The following is a 22,935-nucleotide window of genomic DNA, read 5'->3' as shown; positions in this document are numbered from 1 at the left end:
GAACCCCCTACAGTGCAATCAAAAATGGACAAAGCAGGACATGAACAAAAAATCCCGGGGGATTTAACAGATTTTGCTCCAGTGCAAACTGTTAAAATGTGTGACAAGCTCCTGTCAGTGACTCCTTGGAGCAACGACATTATACAAATATCAAAATATAACCCATGGATGGACATAGTCTAACGAACTTCCTTTTCTGATTAATTGGGAGAAACACGTCCAAAAAGTTCAGGTTTGTCTTTAGCTATATGATGTGACGACCTCAACTCAAATTAAGCAGAAAACATGTACACGCAAGAATGGACAGAAAACAGAATGATGCCAAATGAGATGAGGAAAGCTAGCTTGCTCTGCTGGCTGGTCCTGTCGGTTGTGTGGTCTCGTGTCCTGTGCTCTGAGGTATATTTGGCAGGTACTGTACTGGTACTGTAGGTGAGGTGACTTTCAGGTTAAAAAAAGAGGTTGACGCCCGCTGCGAGGGTTCTTTAAAAAAAAAGAAGAGGAGAGAAGGAAAGACAGGGATTTGGAAGTTATATGTATATAAGTATTGTTTTGCACTGGAGTAAAATTTTGATAAAGCTTGGGAAGCTATTGAGAGTGTACATTTAATTGATACTCTTTAAAAAAAAAAAAAAAATCTTATCTCTTTAAAGCTGACAATGTGATTAGATATCATCATTAAGTAACACCATTACCCGCAAAAAAGGACACCATTTTTCAAATGAGAAGCTTTAGATACTAGGACTCTGTTTACCACTGCTGCTATTTACTGGAATTAGTTCTGAGGTGATTATTAATCTGTACATTCTTAAAAAGATATGTTTGTTAGAGCATTGAAAATGTGTTGCGTTTATTTTCTGGGTTGGACAAAAAAAGAAAAGGTTTTGATACAATCCCAGATCAGCCTGTGAACATGGTGGAATGCTTCCTAATCCGGATTGAACAGACCAAGGGTGAAGCTACAGAATAAACCAAATCTATTGCCCTTAAGGAAGGATAAACTAGCACTTTGATGTGTCAGTATTGTGGTTTTCACCTAGTGTATAGAGATGTTTTTGGAATGGGGGCTTGGTCAAGACCCTTAATTAAAGGAGGGTGGCATGGTCTAGGTCTATGTTGTCCATACTGGCCAAAATGGCCTTCTGGTCCTCCTGGAGTGGGCGGCGGTACAGTAGAGCAGAGAAGCGAGTGTACGGATCATAGAGGGTGGGCCGTTTCTTCTTCTTGCGGAGGTAGAGAGCTTCTTCGGGCTGGAGTACCTGAGAGGTGTAGGCCTGCTGGGTCTGAGAGGTGGAGACACCTGGTGGAGGGAGGGATGAAAGGCAGGTTAAATCGAAGTGTACCACCCAATGCAGGGATTCTATTGCTGTACCTCAGTTTTTCGACTACAAAATCAAAGGATTTGTCTCATGGGGGGGAAATGCAACTGTTGCATGTCAGTTCAATGACTCGAATCTACAACCTCATCAACCCCAGGGCCAATACATTTGTAATGCTCTTTGTCCGTTAGACTTAAATTTGACCACATCCAGTGTTTTTATCACCAGCTTAAACACCTTCTCAAACTTGTACAGGTAAATGCAAAGAGAGCTGACTCTAATGCATGTAATCAATGTTCAAGCCATGGGGATCTATGATCCATGGAGCAGCTTCACAATAAGAATGTTGTTCTTCTTTTTTTGTGGGGAGGTTGTATGTTGTCCTGTGTCTGGGTTCTCTCCCACTACTGTCCATTGATGAACTTGAGAGACTTGTTCAGAGTGCAACCCCACCTTCACCCTAGGATAGCTGGGATAGAAGCCGGCACCATGGAAGCCTGAGCCTAGGATGACAATTATCCAAACACTGTATTTTGTATACAGTGTATTTTAAGGAACATCTCTCTGATGATGAAATTGCAGTCATGTGAATTGTAATTACAATGTGTCTAATGTAGTGCTGCATATGTAATGTGCATATATTAGCAAATAAAAAGATTTTCAAATGCAAGCCAAATGGGTTGAATAGGTTCTAGAACATTCGTAGTATTGCCGCTAGTTTAAACACAATGAGGTGTAAGAGAGCAAAAAGATTGGAAAAACATCCGCACCTGTTTTCTTTCTAATTTTGGAGTTATTGTTGTTCATAGTCATCTTCTTGCTTTTTTTAATACGTTGGTATCTTAGTGCATCAATCCTCTCAGACCCCGGAAGGGCACTCGGCGCACCTCGACGTTTTCTGTATAAAAAACAGAGAGGGGACAACAGGTAACTCCAGGCCAGGCGTGTTTGGTGGTCTGTGTTTCTGCACTACGGAGCGCAACCAAACCAGAAACCCACAAGAGGCTCAAAGCAGCACTCACGTGCTAAGCAGTAGGTGCAGCACATTTCCACAGGATCAGTGTGAAAATAGTTAGTTTTCAAATGTCAAGACAACAATGTGATTCATTCTAATGCTACACAACCTTGAACCAAGACTTAATTCCCCAAGCCTTGACAGTCCGAAAATGTGGCGGCCTTAATCGCTGCCATGTTGGGCTCGAATTAACCTGAACAATTTGAAACCGTTGAAGGATTTTTCTTTCTATCTAGCTCAAGATATGGATTAGAAAAGGTTTTTAGGAACCTGTATTTAGATGTGTACCACTGCTCTCAGATTGATATTTTGAAGAAAGAATGAGTATTTTAGAGAGAACATAAGCAAGAATATTCACAGAGATGATCGTTAAAAAAACAACTTTTTTTTGTTTTACAAAAAACAAAAAACAAAAAGTGCAAATGCCTCTTGGAGGTGGAGCATAACTTGTTCATTTGCATGTGACAGCATCAACAGACCTTCCTCCCAATCATGGAGGCAATTATGACTGGGCAGCCTACAGATTTCCGCCACAAACAAACACACTCGGATCTCTCTGAATGCACAGAACACAATTAGCATTACAGAAGGGGCCTCATCCAACCCGCTGCTGCAGAGAGAAACCGATGGTCGTTAGTAAAGGGGGAGAATCACAGCTCAGCAACAAAGCATCATCAATATGTATTCATAGACATGGATACTGTCTACAATGGGCTTCACCATGCTGACAGGGGGAGAGATGGCGGGAGGGGAAAATGACTACTCAGGAACAGTCACATCATGAAAAATAAGCCAAAGGAAAGCGAAGCACTAAGACAACAAATGTAACAAGGATTTCTCAATTGAATTTTCTTTATTCTTTTTTTTTTTTTTTTTAAACGGAGGAGCAATATTTAGCGATGCATGCATGGCAGTTTGCACATGGAACACGACTTTAAAGGGGAATACATTCAAAAGCACTTCATTGGGAACGTCACTCAGAAATTGGCGGTACTGGGTTCTGTGTGTGTCCCTCATTAAGCTTTTGGTGAAGTGTTTGTTCCTTAGAATAAAACAAAAGTGCAAAAACTGTTTGTCAGGCCATGTTCTTTTACAGTAGGTGGGAGTTAGAACTGTTCTGCAGTCCAAACTTAGAAGTGCTATTACTGCTGGTGTAGGCTTCATGTTAGCTTTGACTGAAATTTTGCACTTCAGTAAAAAAGCAGGATAATTGTTGAACCAGAACTGTAGACTCATGTAATGTATATTGCTCACTACAAACTATGTTGAAAATGCTACCAATGGATACAAAGCTAATGCTACAACTTAACGCCAATATTACAAAAATATTTCTTGTACACTGAGGTGCAAAATATTTTCAATTGGTGTAATTGGAGCATCTTTAAAATATAAACTGCATCTGTCACGCTTGAGGAGAATGCTAAAATGCTAAAATGCTAAAAAAAGAAAAAAAAAGGAAAAGAAAACAACCACAAAATGGGATAATAAGGTGGCAAGAAAGTATGTCTCTGATGGACCTTGTCCAAAAACATACTTAACAAACTTCATGTTTTATGATGTTTAAGTGATGTAAACTACTTGAGTCATCTGCATCGGCAATGACTTGTTTAAAACAGTAGATAATGGAAATTCATTTAAATCCAACACCTTTGGTTGCATTTAGAACCAAACAATACAGACAACACCCGTGTACTCAGCTCATGATCAACAGATCACTGGATATAATAAGGTAATAATAAGGTTGCACTCTGTTCTACACTGGCCTCAAAGTAAGGCAGGATCAAGCGGTAAATCATTAAAACTCATAAGTGCAGATCCACAAAGAATGGACCACAATCGTAATTTGTGACAACATTGCTCCCGAAATCTCAGCGACTTTAGTGGCGTTTCCACCAAGGTCTTCGCCATAAATATGCCATAATGATACTCCGTGCAAACACGGCCAGAAATTTGGCACCTGAGTCAGTGGCGCACTTTCGGGAACTTGCACCATACATCGTCAGACATAATACATGTGGTTTGTTGTATGCCGAGAATTACATCGGCAACCTGTACCTTCATATCATGTCTACTGCTCTGATTTCAAAAACTCTGCTCCAACACACACAATATACATGTTGCGATTGAAAGGAAGTCCAGGCGCGTCAGTCATGGGGACACATTTACCACCTACTCTCTGGCAGGCTTCTTATTTACCTATTACAGTCACACATATATTTGGCCTGTCACATGATCCAATATATGTTGATATCATTCACACCTCAAAAGCTCTGCACAGAGGACAGAGGCCACTCTGGCTTGTGGAAGTCAGCACAAAGTCTTTGTGGCTCAGACGCTATCTTTAAGGAGCTCTACGTGCTGTCTGTTGATCGGACGCATTTCTTTCTGTCCCACTTGCGCTGGTTTTAACTGCAGCAAAAGCCGCACAGTTGCTTTGTGGATCTGGCCCTTGGTGTTTATAACCAAGGTAAACACATATTTGGTGTTGCAAGCCTTCCTCAATATCTCAGCAGGTCAGTAGTACTTAAAAGATTGATTTCAAATGAAAAACATACGAGCATCATTTATACACAATGCTTTTACTTGTAGTTGATAGGGCATCATGACTTGCCGTCAACATGCCATCAGTTAAAATCAATCCCATTGACCCAGTGCCACCTCTTATGCCTAACCCCACAAGAGTGTTTGAATTAAAAAAGGAGATTAACTCTAATCCCACAAAATTCACTGCGTGAACAGTAAGACTTTGTTGGTACTCAATAAAAATACATCATTTGCGTCTTTAAAGAATCTCTCTCTCATTGGGGATACTCACTAATGACAAATTCTATGGTTATGAGGCCAGCCTTGCCAGTAAGCAAGGAGCAGAAGAACAACACTCAAAAAGGGCCAGTGCTGGGACTGTCATTGCAAAATTTGTTTTCCATAATTAGCGGTATATCGCATATAGCCCATTTAATGGTAATCCTATATCTGCTTCACCATCTGTGAATCCATGATGTCATGCAAAAGTATGAGCAAAGCTTTGGGCCAATCTAATGGAGCAAAGCAGGTGCAGTAGGTATTTAATCCTTGTTTAAAGTTCAGGCAAGGGAGGTATTTCTGCCTGAAGTGAGGCACTTGGCTGAAAAAAGACACTTATTTTAAGGCACTGAATTAATATGCCACAGACTGCACAAGTTAAATCAGGTAAATCAAGAGCACAGTAGGTACCAGGTGTACTATAAGCCTACACACTGCAAACAACAAACTCCAAGAATAGCTATTCTTACAATTTAGGTGCTGGCTTTAGCGCTTGCACAATTATCCTGACAACTCTTTTGGGAAGGAGCAAGACTGACTCTAGCCTTGCACAAATGTGTGTTTGTTTTTATGTCTAACTTTGTGACAATAAACTCAACTCTCCTGACATCAGTTTTCAGTAAACACAATATACAAAGACCACCGCGCACATTAGGAGCTAATGATTTACATATCACAAGGTGTTGGTATTATTAAAAAACGCAAGTGAATGTGGTTAATTAGCAAACCACTCAAGCATGAAATCATGTTGTTGATATATCTCTGGCTCTTCAATTCAGTAGATAGGCACGATATGCATGTCAGTCAGAATGCATACTGTGCTGAAGACTGCAGAACTTAAAATGCAGAGCTAGATTAAGAAAAAGAAAAGGACTGAACCAAAAATAAAGTGGACATGTTGACTCAAGGAAGGAACAAATCAAACAAAGACTCAAAGTCTTGTATTCCCCTTTAAAGGACGATGTGATTAAAAAAAAGTCCCACCTGCTGACCCCCCCCTTTCAGACATGGATCCAACCCTTACCTATTGTGGTGGAGAGGACCTGGTCACAACAACGCTGCCCAGATAGCTGAGATCAATCAAAAACAAAGCAGGTAAGACTCCAGGAGTCATCAATAACCACCATACTGCCCATAATTTATAATGATGGAGACATTGCAGTACATGAACAAGCGGACAGGCCCTGTGACACACTTTGCCCAACAGCATCTCCTTGGTAGTCAGACCTGAGAGTGTCCCTAGGGGTAATTAAAGGGCAGGAGAAGATGGTTACAGAAAAGGAAAGGAAAGTTGAAAAGGAGAAATCTGACAGGTTGCAAGGTAAGGGGAAATTGTTGATGCAGTCGGGTTACTAAGGATGGGCCGCAGGGCCTGCCAAGATGGACTCCTCTTAAAAAATCCCTCCGCATGTAAAAGCCATCTTCACAAGACTTGGAGCTAGATATACATAATGATGTTTGATTTGTCTTGAAAATAATTTTGACAAATACTGAACTACAAGATTTGCCCAGTTAGTCCAAAGCAGGTGAATGCATGATAAAAATGAAAATAAAACCAAAACAAACAAAAGTGATTCACTAATGATGATTTTGTGTTATCAGGCTTAAAGGGGGTTTTGCCCACAAAAGAAATACACAGTGCATTGGTGAAAGTTAAGTAGTTTTCATCCAAATGCATACAAAAGCCCCAAAAGGTCTGACATTAAATCTGTGAAGCAAATACTTTTTCTCAGTGGCTCAACAGATGTATTTGCTTACAGCCATCACTTTTCAGTGTGTTCACTGGAAAACAGTGTATTTTGTGGCAATGTTAACTTTTTAACAATGCTTCACAGATTAGATGGGTGAATACCTCTGACATGAAGTCGGACATGAAAAGCAGCGTTGACCAAATTGATGAAACGACAAACTTTAAACCATGAGCTTCTGAAACGAATCATCAAAATGGCTTCCATTTGAACAAATTATTAAATTTTTCAAATAACAAGTTAACAGCTAAAAAAAGCCTAACCTATTTAGCTAATTTGCCATAGAGATGATTTAAAACACCGATGGATATTAGAGAGCACTTTACTAATCAAAATGTTAGAGCGACTTAAAACATTAAAGCATTATGGGTTTTGGGCAAATGGTTTCAATGGAATCCCTTTCTGCATGCCTAATTCACCTACCCTGATGCTGACAACTGGGGTGGAGAGGGCTCAGATGGAAGAATCTCCTCCTCAGTCCTCCTCTGAGATGGTATCTGCCCAAATAAGTTGCTGCTTTCCATGGGGGGTGACGGGGATAGGGAGGCTGGGTAGCTGGTTGCAGTGGTGGCAAAAGCCATGTGGGAACGGTAGCTGGGACTTGCTCTCCGGCTTCCCCGGCCTTGGGCAGGTGATGAAGAAGGGGAGGATCTCCTTGAGAAGCTGGCTGTGGAGGGAGGGAGGAGGGTAATCTCAGACATCTCTGGGGGTATCGGGGGCTGGTCAATGTTGGGACGAGGGCGGGGACGCACAACGATCTCTGGGGAGCCCTCGTGAGAAGTGAGAGGACTTTGAGTAAGGGGTGAGAGTCGGGAGGGTTGCAGAACCACCTGATGCCTGCCAAAATCCATTCTACGAGCTTGTCTAGGACTGAACCGCGGTGCTGTTTCAAACCATCTTGTATCCAGGCTACTGAATGTGCTCGGGACAATGTGGGCCATTGGATCAGAGTAAGGTAAAACTGGCACACCTCTGCTGTGGCTTGTGTGTCTTAGCTGCCCTAAGTGTGCCTCTTGCATAGCTAAATGCCTTGCTGGGGAACCATGAGGCTTGGCCTTGCTGGGAGACTTGCTAAAGTGGCTCTTTGGGGCCTCCAGTGGCAGGACAGCTGGGTATGTTGGCATTGGAAGCGGGGAGGGCTGGAAAGCACCAAGGGGAAGAACACGGGGTGGAGGAGGATAGGGGGAGTCGTGGCGGGGATGCAACGGATGGTGTGGGGGATAAATGAATTGGGGCCCCTCCAGACTTGCGAAGGTAAAATCCAGACCCTGCCAAATCTCCGGCGAATGCGAGGAAGAGGCGAACGTCAGAGGGAGTGGGAAACCAGAGACTGTATACTGGGAGAAATCACCTTCCCCAAAGTCTTCAGGAATGATGTGGGGAACAAAAGGACCTTCAGCGAGGTATGGAGGAGAAGACATGACAGAACTAAGTGGGCTGGTATCGGGCATGTAAAAAGGAGGAGGGGGGTCGTGATCTCCAGGGTGGCCTAGATAGCCATAGAAAGCCCTGTGATGGAGAGAGCCTCGGATCTGCCCGGTGGCTTGGAGCCGACTGCTCTCCATTACGGTCATACCTTCAAAAGGCCTCTGGAAACGAGGGCTGTAGGCTGGAGGTTGCAGATAGGACTCCTGACTGGAGATAGGGGATATCTGGTGAGGTCGAAGGGGCGCCATAACTGGTGGCAGGGGCCTGGGATCATCATTTTCTTCATCTGATTGGCGAAATTCAGGGTAAAGGTCTGATTCCTCCACAAAGGGGAAACCCTCAATCCGTCGGTGCTTAACGGGTAATTCGGCGTCAGTTGGATCGATGACAAAGCGTCCATCTGGGCCTCTGCTTATTAGTTCAATGGGTGTTGTTGCTTCAGCTTCAAGCTTGGGCACGCCATATTTCTTGCTTGTTATTGCTCTTTTAGTTTTCATGTATAAAGACATTTCGTCTTTCTTTCCTGGACTTGGAGGTGGTTTCTTTCCTTGCTGGTCGTGACTATCTTCAGATGATTCTGACGGAGATGCCTTAGAATGGATGCTCTCTGGGCTCACCTTTCCTGAAGATGATCTATGTAAAAAGCAACAAACAAACAAGCCACAGAATTAGAAGCAGTTATTTTTTAAATAAGCCCCATTTCGAAAGGGTTTGGTAAATTGCACAAATATGGCTTCAGGGATTGAAAAAAAAAAGATGAACCCTGTTTTCACTCAAAACAAACAAACAAAAAGGTAATTCACAGGCATTTGAAATTTCCCTCTCATGCGACAACAGTCACAGATGTAAAAAGGCGGCATTTTCACAGAGAAAAAATGCCTGGAAAACTCCAAATTTTTGTGCCTGGTAATATTTTCTTTCCCGCATGTGAAAACAATGAAACGAAAATTAGCGTCATTGCGCTGTGTACATTGCTCACACACGATATGTGAAGTGACACCATCGACTCTGCACCGTTCCGCATTCCAAATTTTGACACTTACATTCGTTGACGACTATGTCATCAGCAGAAAACAAATACATTTGAAAGGTATAAATGACACTCAATGAGCTGAACAACAGGAACAAAAAGAACGCATTGCCTTGGCTTGTACATTTGCATCATTTCCTGTTTTGCCTAGTTTTGCATGGTCTCCATTGCTTCTTATGTGAGCTTTCAGCACTACGCTGCAAAAACTAACCCAAGTAAAAACAAAAACAAAATAAAGCGGCATTCCGGGAAATTTGCCAGCTAGGAGAGCACATGAAGACAGCTGCCCGACTGAAAATTCCAGCAACTGTGCAAATTTCTTAAAGTGGCCATTTACAGGCGTTGCAGTGAAAACATGGCTTTGGTCTTGGTGTCAACACGGTCAGTCTTGGTCTTGGTCTTGATCTTGTCCTTTTCTTGGCCACGATATTCCTGCTCTCAGTAGTGTCTTGATCTCGGTTAAGGCGGAATTGACTAAAGTTTGCACAGGTGACCACTCATATACCTCATAACAAACCGTCACCCACCTACAAAGCAAAACAAGCACTTAGTGGGCCTTTGATTATCAGTAATCTCTTAGAAAGGGTTGTGAAAAGCAACCTGTTCAGAAAGATCACTGAATCTTTTCTGGCTCTCAATCTTGTATGCTACTTCTTTCCTAATGATCAACTAGTCAAGCAACTACCGAAACTCTTCACACTTACAAAAAACCCAGACAAAAGCTTCCTGTAATTACCTAGTACGACAAATAAAAACTAGGACAGTGGCGGAGAAGATTTGTCTGGTTCCCTTCCAGGGATTGAATTCCTTTTAAACATCCTTACTGTGCGGTAAAAGAGATAAATCACTGGCAGGATGGTTAATCTGGCATGCAAGGCTTTTCGATTTAAACTTTCAATTTATTATTTGCAGACCACAACCATTGCTGTTGGGGTGGACATTTGGCCAGAGACATGCTGTAAAGTCAGGGGTCTAAGGAGCAGTGGATTTGCCAAAGTGCACAGGGGTCTATATTGTGTGCAAAGGGAATAAGGACAATCACTGGCACACTCACTGAGGACTGGACAGTTGTGGCCTGTACCTGCTTGCGTCCAACCCATCCCGGATGGGATCAATACTGGGAATGAGGCTAATTGGGCTCCTGTAGAAGCGGGAAGAGTATGAGGTAAACTCAAAGCCTGTCCCCCACAGAGAGGTTTGTTGTACAAATTAACAGAAAAAAAGAGAAAATTTAGCTACTTTTTAATATTTTAATTCAGAAATTCACTGGAATTGGATTTTCTCAGGCAACCCCAGTTAAACAGTGCTTTAAGTTAAGTTAAGGGAAAAAGGGATTTAGGCATAGAGGTTTATTGTTACAATAGCATAAAAGTGGGCAGGTAAATTGCTTAGGAAAAGGCCTTGATGGCACAGTAGTGATGGTTTTAGTCCCACCATTAAAAAATAAATAAAACCAGACCCAAACAAAACTGTAAGAGCACGTCAAGTACAAATGTTATTGAATGAACACTGCGGCTGTTCTTGTCACTTTTCTGTTATTTCTTTTTCAGCCCAAATACATAACATAACATACAACATAAGATACCATAACATAAAAAATGTACATGCATACATACACACCCACACACATACATAAATCAAATAACTATGATGAGTGTATTTCTTTTAGTCTTTTTGCTACAACTATTACAACTAATAAATGAAAGTACATTAATTTGAGGCCAGAAGCCTTTGAAACAAAACATCAAACTACAGGAATGAATCTGAAATGGTTACCCTCAGATGGAAAACACACCTCACCAACACTGAGTAACAGACAACAAACTTGTTGATGGCCTAACCATCAAAGTAAAGCAATATCATCCAAGCTACAGTTGTTTCGTTGGTTGCATTTTACGGTGCAGTGTTGCTGTGTGTTGCTGTGTGTTGCGGAGCTACTCACGGAGTTTCCATGCTTTTTCTACAATGGGTGATGGAAAGTGGAGGGTCTGTAAAGAAGGGAAGACAATAGAAAAGAACTTAAGGACGCTTTCAGTTTTGAGTTGGGATCATAGGGTACAAGCAGGTGGTTGCTCCATATGTCATTACAGGACAAACAGCACAGAGTTAGCGGACAAAGATTCAGTCACCAACCTCTTTTCCTCTTGAGCTTCCTCCGACGCTGCTTATTGACAAAGCATGCAGCCATTGTACTGAAGAGAATGGCCGCTGCAAGGAAACAGATGGTGGCCACAATGCCAGCCACCACCGGTCTTGCCAGTCCGCGGTCCTCCACTATCTCCGGAGGAGGAAAGTAATCTGCAAAGACAGTCAGAAACGATGACATCAGGCGAAGACACAGTGGGATTAAGCCATAGAAACTCAACTGTCCGGACAACGAGGTAAAATTCCAAAGGTTTCTCTTATTATGTTATAGAATGTTAGGTGATGGAGCAAAGCAGCTGAAGACAGGGGGCTCAAATGAATAAAACAAATTAAATTAAATACAAATAAATACAAAATTGACTCTTTTTAGTGCCTTTATAATGAAACAACTTAAAACGTCTGTCGAAATTACAAATCTAACGAATGACATTCCCATTTGGATCCAAGCTTTTTAAAATTTGGATGTAACTCTTAAATCATTCCGAGGTCCCTTCTAGTAGCAGAGAATTTATTCTCTACGATTTGGCCGAGCCTGCATGTTAGTGCATTGCAATTACTTTACTGGAAGGAACCCCCAGGGGCACCTAATCACATTTCTTGCACACTAGGCGGCAGTGAGAAGTTACCTTATCTTGTTTTACAGCAGCCTTGGCTTTCCTGTCTTTAAACGTGCCTGTACATGCAATTAGGGAGTGGATATCACAATAGCAAATTAAGAAAGGAAAGAAAAGAAAGAATGATCACGGTGGTGCCTTTGGGGTTCAATATTTTAATGAATGGATTATAATATGTCATTACACCACACCGTTCAGATAACTTCATGGCAAGATCTATCTTGCTTGGCCATTAAGTTCTAAAATAAATCTGGATTAATATGGCTCGCTCAGGTGGTGAGGACATCAAAAGGTTTGTTGTCTGGTCTGGAGACAACTGACTCTGAGATGTGAGAAGTTTTTCTTTTTCTATACAACCATAGCTGGCTTAAGACAATTACGCCACTTTATTTTGCTGGACTCAGGAATGCCCTGTTTTATGCAAACTTAACCAATTACGCTCATGGCATACAAGGTGTCCAGCATGAGGAGAACATACTAACATAGTGCACAGGTCTTTCTTCAAGCATCCTAGAACAAAATCTAAAATAACACTAACCAGCAACAATGTCTCAAAGTGACAAAGTGTTGCTTCTTTTGATTCCAAAAGCTCTCCCCCAGTTTCAGTTTTCTATGATAAGCACAATGAATCACTTTGTGGAAGCTGAGGCACTTTTCGACGACCACGCCATGAATGTTATCACTTATGATCGCATCAAAGGATGGAAACGTCGGCTCTAATACACATCATATCAGACCTTCACAGTCTAAGATAAAATATTCTCATGTCCACGTATTCTTCTGTCTACATTTAATTCAGTCTCGGCCTCAGCTGGTGACTCCCACAGTCCCTCCACACTGAAATAAATGCTTTGTGAGCTAAAAAAAAAATAAAATAAAAAAAAATATATATATATATACATATATATATATATATATATATATATATATATATACATATATATATATATATATATATATATATATATATATATATATGTATATATATATGTATATGTATATATATATGTATATGTATATATATATATATATATATATATATATATATATATATATATATATGTATATATATATATATATATATATATATATATATATGTATATATATATATATATGTATGTCAATATCATACCATATATATCTGGTATCAGTATTCTAATTTTTTGAAATCCTGTTTTCGTTTGTTTTCTGAGCTGGAAGCCCAAATTATGTCAAAATAAACAAATACATACTTGAAATCACTTAAATTGTGGGCCCTGAATCTATCATCTATGAAAGGTTGACTATTTGAATGGAATTATGGAAATTAATGAACTTTTCCATGATATTCTAATTTTTTGAAAAGGGTCTGTATATATATAATATCCATCAGTCCTTTTTTTGACCATCTGAAGCTACATTTTCATTGCGTGCAAGTGATGTCGAACAAGAGTGTCAAATGTTAAATTTGCATAGAAGAGATCATTACAAGTTAGGACAGCTGTGGCTCCTCCAGAGGAGCAGCCATCCCATAATGAGATGGTCAAAGACAGTCTGTCATCTTCAGCAATTCATGTGTCAATTTATTGTTTAACAAGCTAAAAAAGTCAAAGTGGCTTCACTGAGTGCTGCACTGTGGCTGTCCACCGCTCCTCAGACTGGTCAAATGTATCGATAAAAAATATTTGGATGGAAAACTAAATGCAACTTAATACTAAAAAAAAATGTGCTACTTTAACATTACACAAGTAATGTGTGACGTGTGAAGTGAACATTTTGTCAACAATAAGACAGTACAGTATGCTCATATGCTCCTATTATTTTTTTGAACTGGTTCTGTGCAGGTACTGCAGCATCCTCCCCAGGTCAAAAGACTTGAACATTGAACTAATTGGTAACTCTAAACTGTTAACAGGTGTTGAAGACTGTTGTGATTTATTGGCGACTTGTCCAGTGTGCAGCCACACTCTGCCGTTAGACAGCTGCAATAGACTCCAGCACCCTGCGGTCTTGAGTGCAGGGGAAGTGGTGATTGAAAATAAATGGATGGGTAATTCAGCAGTAGAAGCCTTTGATGACTCTGCGCACTGCGTAGTGCTAAACTCGAACTGAAGGGGGCAGTAAAGCACCTGCATGAGGCCTGGACTTCCAAAGCAAATCTTCTATAAATGCTACAAACAGCTGCTCTAACCAGGAGACGCGCACCCAGTGGCCTTTATCACAGAGAATTGTGACATCACAATTTAAGGGGCTTTAGTTTTCACACCAAAACAGAACCCTCTGTTTTGTGAACCAAGAAAAGACTGGCTTTAATATTTCCTTTTTTCTTAGCACTCAACCGCCTGAGCCAATCTGCAGAAGAGAGGAGCACCGATGATGTCATAGTCTTTGGGGATAGTACAAAGGAGAGTGAGTAGAGCACGCTTAAATTTAATAGTGCTGAATGTGCAGAATGTAAATTTGAAGTTGCTGAGCATCTATCGCCTGAGCTTTGGCTCAGGAATGTTTCAAGATTGCCGGAGGTGAAGCATGCAGATTACTGCCAGAGGGGTTCAGTCCCACAACTGGCATAACAATCTTCATAGAGTCTCAAGAGGCCTTTTTTCACTCTGTTTAGAGAGTGAGCTGTAAAGGTTCCTTCTTTTTTTTTTTCCTATAACGGAGACAGATTGCTGTTGAATGGGGAGGCAAATACACACTTCACATTTACTCTGAGGAAATATAAATTGTATTTGTTTTTTCGTTGGCAATATTACTGTGCTCACGTACAGAGCTGGCAACGGCAGCACCTCCTCTTCCTCACTAATTTTGAATGTTTGAGTGATGCACTGCTCACCTGTGCTGGACACACCGACCACGTTGCTCGGTTCGCTGATCATGTCATCCATGAGGGCCATGACACGAAACTCATACCATGCCTCCTAGGTGCAGAAGATCACATACTGGGCATTAGAGAGTTTACTCTAAAACAATTAAGTCAATTAAGAATGAAGGAAGACATAGAAAAGGCGCAACCCCTCACCTTTAAAAAAAAAACGACCATTATATTATACCAAGAAGCCATAGAAAATAACATAATGGTAAAAGGAGCCTTAAGGAGGCTCACAGGGATCTAATGTGGGTTTTCATTGAATGCGCTTGATACATTATAACATTTTCACACAGAAGTGAATTTAATATGAAAGAAAGATCCATCATTCTCAAGCCTTACTCATTCCTGAGCCACCTCCCAAAAGCTGCTCCAGTTCAATTGATATGGATTTTTGAGAAGCATCCTTAAACCTTAATTGTCAGTGTGCGACTGAAATTATTTGAACACACTGATGAAAAATTACCTGTGCGTATAACAAAACTTTACCTCATCGAAATGCTCTAAAGCCACTAGTCACAAAATCACAAAGGCACATCCATCAGGTAAGGGAACATTATCAGCAGAACTTGGCTTTCACATGTGAAATACAGCATTGAAAGCAGAAGGTGACAAATGCAAAAACAGAACACTATGGACGAATGTTCTTCGCTGCGGCATCAACAAATTTGCAGTACAGTAGTTACATTGTGTTTGGGAAGGAGAGCTGGAGAGATGTGTGGGTGTTTGCTGCAAGAGACACCGAGACATCTGCATGCACCTGACAGTGACCAATGGATACGGCAGAAAAACGAAGTTTACACATCTTAAAGATGAGGGATAAAAAGGAATGGGGGGGGGGGGGGGGCAATGCTTAAAAATGTCTGCAGAAATACATCTCAGTCTCTGACTGCTGCTTGTTTCTGAGAGAACCTACTGTATCAAAAACATTGAAACATTTGGTAGCACATTAAAAATGTTAACAGTCATTTATTTCATGGCCGAGGCATTAAGTTTCAGATTTTTTAATACGGCGTCAAGATTTATGAACACACAATTAAGGGGAGTAGACAGAAGTCATTTTAAATCTTGCCAGGTTAAATGTACAGTGCAAGTGGGCGGCAGCTTAGAAGACAGAAGCAGCAGCAGCAGCTGCCGCAGCAATGATGGAAGCGTTTAACAAACATGAAAACATGAGGCTTTGCTATATAAATTCATTAGGCAGTGAGAGGAAGTACAAACCAATTTAATCCCACTGCTTCAAGTCAGTAAGAGTTTTTTGTTGAGCCTTTAAACTGGAATGACTTTCTTGCTGACTTTCTTGTATCTTTCAACAAAGCTGTTCATCATTGCAGGGCAGCTGCCGCCCTGGCGTAACTCGGCACGATGGGCCGCCTGGCTGTGTTTTACCTGGATCAGATCTCGAGCCAGCAGCTCTGGCTCCCCAGCAGGGATGCTGTCGTCCAAGACCTCCCAACGCTCGCCCAGGCGGAACTCCATGACGTAATGCTGGATAGGTGCTGTGTGATTGGCAGGCGGGATCCAGGTGAGCAGGACTCCCTGCTGTGTCCGATTGGCTGTGAGGCACCGTGGTGGGGTAAGCAGCACCAATGGTTCAGGGGTACTTGTAGGAAATACTGGGGGGAGCACACGGGGATTTGGGGAGGTTTGAGGGAGTTTTTAAACACAGACACTCGCGGAGCAAATCCAGCAGCCAGACACGATTCAATCAGATCCTTCCACATATCCACACTGAGGCGTCCGAAGTGGGTTTTGACTGGGCTAAGACTGGGATTAGGGTTGGGTACCATTCCAAATGTTTTTATACAATGCCAATTTCAAAACCTTGGTTTCAATACTGGTTCCAGAACAATATATTTTTTTTTAACATGAGATGTTCAACAATAACAAAAATGCATTGCAATGCATTTACCATTTTCACTTGTGATTCAAATCAGGATTTCCTTCCAAATCAAGTCTGTTGTTATTTTCGTGCTTTTCGCTATGTCCTTGCCACAAATGTTGCATTTTGCTCGATTGTGAATAACCTTAATATAGGGGAGCAACACACAGGTTGCCATTTGTTTGTAACCAACAAATGGTTATTGGCTGGCAGACAACGCTAGGCGTTACTTTTTTGGATAATGGAATTTACCAACAAAAGATGAATCATTTTTCTAATTTCAAAAGGATCTAATCATTTCGGTCAGTGCTACAAATGTATCAAAGTTTGGTTTCCCAGCCCTAAGCCTGACGTTTAATGGGAGTGTGAAGTGTGACTGTGAGGTGATTGAATTCCTCTGCTGGTCTGGCCTGCTTGTTATCGTTTGAAAAGACATCAGATTCACTTTCCAGTAACACAAGTAGAAACTTGAAGCTTGTTAATACAAGCAGTCACCATGAACATTAAAGAGGAAGTCTACATGCAGGGTTTGCATGTTCTCCGAGTGTCTGCGTGGGTTCTCTCTGGGTTCTCCAACTTCCTCCCACACTCCAAAAACATGCATGTGAGGTGAATTGGGAACTTTAAATAATCCGAAGGTGTGTGTGTGTGTGTGTGTGTGTGTGTGTGTGTGTGTGTGTGTGTGTGTGAATGGTTGTATGTCTTTGTTTGTCTCGATGTGGCCATGCGATGAACTTGCGACTTGTCCAGGGTGTCACCCTGCCTTCACCCTATGACAGGTGGGATCGACTCCAGCAGACCCCCGAGACCCTGAGTGCAGCAGTGGAGAGGGTGCAGAGGATGGAAGGACAGAAGCCTACGTACAGCTCGCCACAACGTTTTTTGTTGATGTAAAATGAAACCCCACTGTTGTCACAGGACACCTGAGGTGAATGTAATTAATGGTACATTTTCAAACGACATGCAGCCGCCGGGCTAAATCCTTTCCTCACAGGGTTTATGCTTTGTGGGTGAGAGAGGGAATGTGAAGAGGCATTATTCATTTGTTGAATTTTCAAAGACATAATTATGACACCTTCACTTCAGCTGAATACATTTCTTCTACCTCACTTTGTCTCGGAAACAAATAGTGGACGTTATTAAAACAAATGCTAAGCACTGACAAGGTAGCTTTCCCAGATTATTTTAAAAAGTAAATATCTCTTTTTCTGTTATTACAGATATCATAAATGTATAGCCAGAGGAAAATTAAAAGTGTAACATAAAACAAGATACTTGTACTGGCACACCAGTTCCAGTCTAATTAAATGCTAAGAAATGCTAACTCAGACTTCTCTGGTAGTTACGGATTGTTACATCCACTAGAACGGTAACTGACGTGAACTATTGACTTGTCGTTGTCTTGTTGTAATAATATCTCCATTCGCTCCCTGTCTTTCCAGACCTCTTGCTTCAGAGACAAAATATATCGAGGATTATTAGTTCATAATTCAAGGTTTATAAATCTGCGATACAAGTAACACAGCCAAATAGAAAAGATGTGGCGACATAAATGACCAAGTTTTGTTTGTCTGTTTGTTTGTTTTCAAGCAGAAGGTTGTGTAATCCTCTTAGGTGAATTCCTGCCAAAGACGTTTTCATGTTGGAAACCTATCGCTCCGGTCGAGCAGTCGTGTGCCATTCACCTAGTGTGTTCACAGTGACAACCTCGCTGAAGGGGCCTGTGCCAAGCTTATTTTGGGCCAGGACGCTGAACTGGTAAGTTGTCTCTGGCTCCAAGCCGGGCACCACCATCCAATCGTGACCTCCAGGCACGGGTATGGAGACCCAGTCGTGTGGACCTAGATGCTCCCTCTTCACCCTGCTCAGGTGTCAGGATGAGAAGTGAGCAGACAAGACAGACGATGGAAGAAAAAAGTTTAGCATGGAGACAATAAATAGATAAATAAGTAAATAAGGTCATAACATTATAATAATACACTGCTCATTTTTAACACCACATCCACCATTGATCCAGCAATAACAAAAAAATGAAGTACTTCTGCCATGAATTATTGATTGCTCACTTAATCCACAATGCTCGATGATAATAAGCCCATGCTGTGCTCAGCTTTGCATATTGCTCAGGCCATACGTACATTCAGCAACACAACAGCACTTGGTTTACAAAATCAGAGGAACAACATACATTTCGATTGCATCTATATGTCATACGTAGTACGTTTGTCATGCAGCACATTGTTTTCTACTGCAGAAAGGTACTCAAAAGTAAACAGTGCAGCTTTAAATATAGAGAAAGGGAAATTTGAGTACCTGCTGATGCCATCTTATTATTATAATGATTAATAATCATAATAATAATCATGATAGTGAAGACGTGGAATAATAGAATGTACAGTAATTTTAAAAATTCATAATAAATCCTGCAAATTTAGTAGAGTCCATAGTGAGATTCACCAAATATTTACTTTTTAAGGAAGCAAAAACTTTAATAAAATGTTCCAGCTGTGTTTCTTTGTTCTTAAGCATCTGATTCTAGTAACTATATGTTGTGCTGCATGTTAGGAAGTTTGATGAAGAGATTGAAATTCACTTTGCACAGTTTAAAATAAAAACACACTATATCTCATCTCACTTGATGTTCATCCATTTGTCAACTTCCTTTTTTAACCAGAACTTGTATTAAACAATCTGGTGTTTGTCATTTTCAACATTCCAGCCCAGGAATGAAAGGAAAATGTAATGGACATTTGACAAATGCTTCAAACACAGTTTTCACACAAGTAATACAACCTACCAGGAAGACTTAGACTTTATATTGGTCATGGCTGCAACATTCAAGGTAAGAAAAGTGAATAAAAGATTGTTTTGTCCCCCAGCCAAGCAGCAGCAAAGCAGTAGCAGCAGCAGGAAAGAAGACTCTGGGTCATGTTCAGTTTAGTTGCAAGTGTTTTTTTGGGGGGGGAGGTTTTTTGGCAGAAAAAAACCACCGTTGGAGATGCAAACTCACACACACGGGACATCCATGTATTTTCCATGTCTTTGCTTTCACAACTGTTCTGAACACAACCCTGAAAAAGACATTTTCAGTAACAACAGATAATGCATTGGAAGAAGAAAAAAGCAGGAAGCAAAGCATGCTGGGATGACTCACACAAGGCCGTACCAGACTGAGAATGTCTGCTGGAAGCCTCCGTCATAGCTGGCCTCCCAGGACACGTTGGCCCAGGTGGAGGACGCTGCCACGTGGACACTGGTGGGGGCGTGGGGGCTTGTGCCTGGAGGAAAGGGGCCAAAGCAACAAAGGCGTCTGGTAAAAGGGCAAGTGAGTCACTGGGCAGTCTTGCTGTGATACAATGTATTCATTTAACTTGTCAAACGGACACCTGTTTTGATCCAGCCGCCCACACAAAATAAAAAAAGATCAAAAGCTTTTTTTTAATAGAATATGATGCCTTGAAAAATGATCAGTCTTCTTTTCTCCCTACAGACGTGGCCAAAGCCGATCATTGTGTTCAATTGTGTAGTTTCCCAATTTCTATTCTATTCGATCCTCTTCCTCCATCTAACCTCTAACACACTCCATGTCCTTTCTCTATTAATCTCCCCTTCAGTCTTCCACCAGGCCTCCTGCCTTGGCAGTTCCAGCCTCAGCATCCATCTACCGATTTCACTAATCACTATTCACCGTCCCTCCTCTGCACGTGTCTGAATAATCTCAGCCTTTGTTCCCTTAACATCTGAAATGCGCATGAAAAATGGATGTTGTAGAGCAAAAAGCACATGGCACGAGAACATGACCGACAGATCGAGTTTTTTTTTTTTTCAAATAGGAGTTTATAATTAGTACCTATGACTTGGACGTGCGTGCTGGCAGTGATGCTCGTGGCAACGTTGGTGGCGACACACTCCCACTCCCCGTGGTCCTCCTTAGTTAGAGACTTAAACTGTAAGCTGCCTCGAGGCAGAACGTTGTGCTTGCTTTTACTGGGCTTCCCTACCTGCCACCCAGTCAGCCAAGCAAACACAAGGAGAGAGAGAGAACGGACCAAAGTAGTTTAGAGCACGCAATCACAACTTCAAAATAAAGTCAAATAAGAAATAAATCAGCTATCAGGCCAAACGTGGTCTGGGAAGAAGTTTAACTGAGGGGAATACAGACGAATGAGTGTTACACCTGGCAGTCAAATCACTATTGAAGGGCAAGATGGCAAATATTGGCTTTTACCGAGTTGAGTAAAAGGTGATTAGGAGCATTAAAATGAATAAACAGCAGTTTAGATACAGTACGGGCAGCCACCACAGGTCCCATTTTTAGAAATGGAGATTTAATAAAAAAAATGTACCAAGACTCTCAGAAGTGCTGTGGGAAAGTAGTCGCTATGGTTCACTCCATTATACATGCACCTGCTGAATTCATAATTTAGCAGATGGTGCTTTTGAAACATACCTTCCTCCACGTTATATTTGGAAAGGGGTCTCCCTCTGCCTCACAGGGGATTGCCAGCTCTCTCCCAGCCTCCTGCCGATACTCCCCACCAGGAACCACTGAGAATTTGGGAGGGTCCTGTGTTCAAGGTGTCATCAAACCAAACAAGTGAGACAAACTCCGGAGCGAGCGTCGGCCAATCTGCATGGCAGGCAGGAGCACCTTTAGCACCAGGGGAGCAGGAGGGGACCATCCCATAGAACCCAGGGTGTTGTAAGGCATGCAGGTGTAGGTGCCCAGAGAGTCCTCCGTCACCTCCGCCACACGGATGCTCCCATCTTCCATTTGGCTCCAACCAGGGTACTGAGGACACGGCGGCACGGAACAAAGAGTTCAGCCAATGCAGAGACGGAGAAGAATTTCACAATTATCAGCAATGTTTGCGAGCTCACCTTCTCTATCCGGAGAGGCAGGCCGTCTTTTTTCCACTTGACCAGACTTACAGGGGGGTTGGCATCGACAGGACAGCGGATGAAGCCCGGCAGACCAATAGCCACGTAGATAACCGAGGGCATGTTGACAACTCGGGCAGGATCTAGTCATACACAACAAAAAGATGGCGCTAGAAGGCTTTATAGTATCATAGTATCATTGCTCGACATTAAGCTTTACCTTAAAGTTCCACTGATTGTCACATGCTGAAGGGGGTGAAATTTGTCCTCCGCATTTGACCTTGAATGAGCAGCAGTGCCGCGCTCAGGGATCATTGGGAAGAAGTCCAACCCAGAGTACTGAGTGCCAAGCAGGGAGGCAATGGTACCATTTTTAAAGTCTAAGCTATGACGCTCCACCACTTGGCCACTGCGCTGGTTAGAACGTGCTTATTAACGAACTTCATCGTGTTTTAAATGCAACACAAATATTGCATGAAGAAACAGGCAGTGCGCTCGGAAGAGAAGGAGGGAAAGAAGGAGGAGTGGTTGGGTGGGGGGGTGGGGGTAAAAGTTTTCCGTCCTACATCCTGAATTCTGACGAGGGGCGAGGAGCAGCGTGGTGCCTTAATGAGGTCAGGAAGGAGGGCTTCAAAGTGGGCTCCGTGTGATAAGGAGGAGAAGTGGTGAAAGTGAGGAGAGGAGGGATAAGCACCATCAGCGCAGCAGCAGAGACTGGAGGGAGAGGAGGGAGGAGGGAGGCTGAGCGGAGGCGTGGGAAAGAACAGGTGAGAGAGGGAGAGGGAGATGTGACTCGATGACGTAAGGCAGAGGGAAGCTGTCGGCGGAGAGAGAGAGAGAGAGCAAGGCTGGCAAAAAGAGGAGGCGGAGGAGGAGGAGGAGGAGGAGGTGCGAGCGGCAGTGTGACACGGCGAGATAGAGGGATTGAGGCGCTGCGAGGGATCGATGGCGGCACCGCTGCCAGAACAACTTTGTACGACAACCCGTGTCCTCCAAAGTCCTAACCGCCGGCCCGGCGGCGCTCTGCCACAAAAGAGCCGCGAGGAAGAGGAGGAGGAGGAGGAGGAGCAGCGCCGCCGCCACCGCCACCGGCACGAACAGACAAGAATATCTGCCAAGTTTCTAAATATAGCCGTCAGACGGCTCCATCGCTCATTAAACACTGGTTCCCAGTGCCGCGCTGCTTCAGGGGAGTCGCTCACTGGCAGTGGCCATGGTCAGG

General features: G+C 42.3%; 1 protein-coding gene across 7 annotated transcripts in view; it reads right to left on the bottom strand.

Moving 5' to 3' along the window:
• Nucleotides 1–616: 616 nt before the first annotated feature.
• igsf9bb (immunoglobulin superfamily, member 9Bb) overlaps nucleotides 617–22,935 on the bottom strand; it is a 60,804-nt gene continuing 38,485 nt past the window's right edge. The window contains exons 8-21 of one of the 7 annotated variants that reach the window (XM_076019978.1): nucleotides 21,714–21,856; nucleotides 21,484–21,624; nucleotides 21,283–21,399; nucleotides 20,683–20,833; nucleotides 19,987–20,110; nucleotides 18,518–18,693; nucleotides 16,340–16,566; nucleotides 14,918–15,002; nucleotides 11,476–11,640; nucleotides 11,285–11,330; nucleotides 10,397–10,483; nucleotides 7,308–8,945; nucleotides 2,090–2,217; nucleotides 617–1,300 (exon numbers count right to left, since the gene is read on the bottom strand). In XM_076019978.1, coding sequence (XP_075876093.1) covers nucleotides 1,086–1,300; nucleotides 2,090–2,217; nucleotides 7,308–8,945; nucleotides 10,397–10,483; nucleotides 11,285–11,330; nucleotides 11,476–11,640; nucleotides 14,918–15,002; nucleotides 16,340–16,566; nucleotides 18,518–18,693; nucleotides 19,987–20,110; nucleotides 20,683–20,833; nucleotides 21,283–21,399; nucleotides 21,484–21,624; nucleotides 21,714–21,856 — 3,443 coding nt within the window. In that variant the 3' untranslated portion in view covers nucleotides 617–1,085. Of the gene's footprint in view, nucleotides 1,301–2,089; nucleotides 2,218–6,160; nucleotides 6,207–7,307; nucleotides 8,946–10,396; nucleotides 10,484–11,284; nucleotides 11,331–11,475; nucleotides 11,641–14,917; nucleotides 15,003–16,339; nucleotides 16,567–18,517; nucleotides 18,694–19,986; nucleotides 20,111–20,682; nucleotides 20,834–21,282; nucleotides 21,400–21,483; nucleotides 21,625–21,713; nucleotides 21,857–22,935 lie in introns of those variants that run through there. The other 6 variants (XM_076019980.1, XM_076019979.1, XM_076019985.1 and 3 more) reach the window with 6 other exon arrangements.

Source organism: Nelusetta ayraudi, unplaced genomic scaffold, assembly GCF_046127955.1.
Source record: "Nelusetta ayraudi isolate G7.1 ecotype Tasmania unplaced genomic scaffold, CSIRO-AGI_Nayr_v1 ptg000011l, whole genome shotgun sequence".
Classification (NCBI taxonomy): domain Eukaryota; kingdom Metazoa; phylum Chordata; class Actinopteri; order Tetraodontiformes; family Monacanthidae; genus Nelusetta; species Nelusetta ayraudi.
Note: the sequence above shows the minus strand (reverse complement) of the source record. Positions and strands in the feature narration are given on the sequence as shown.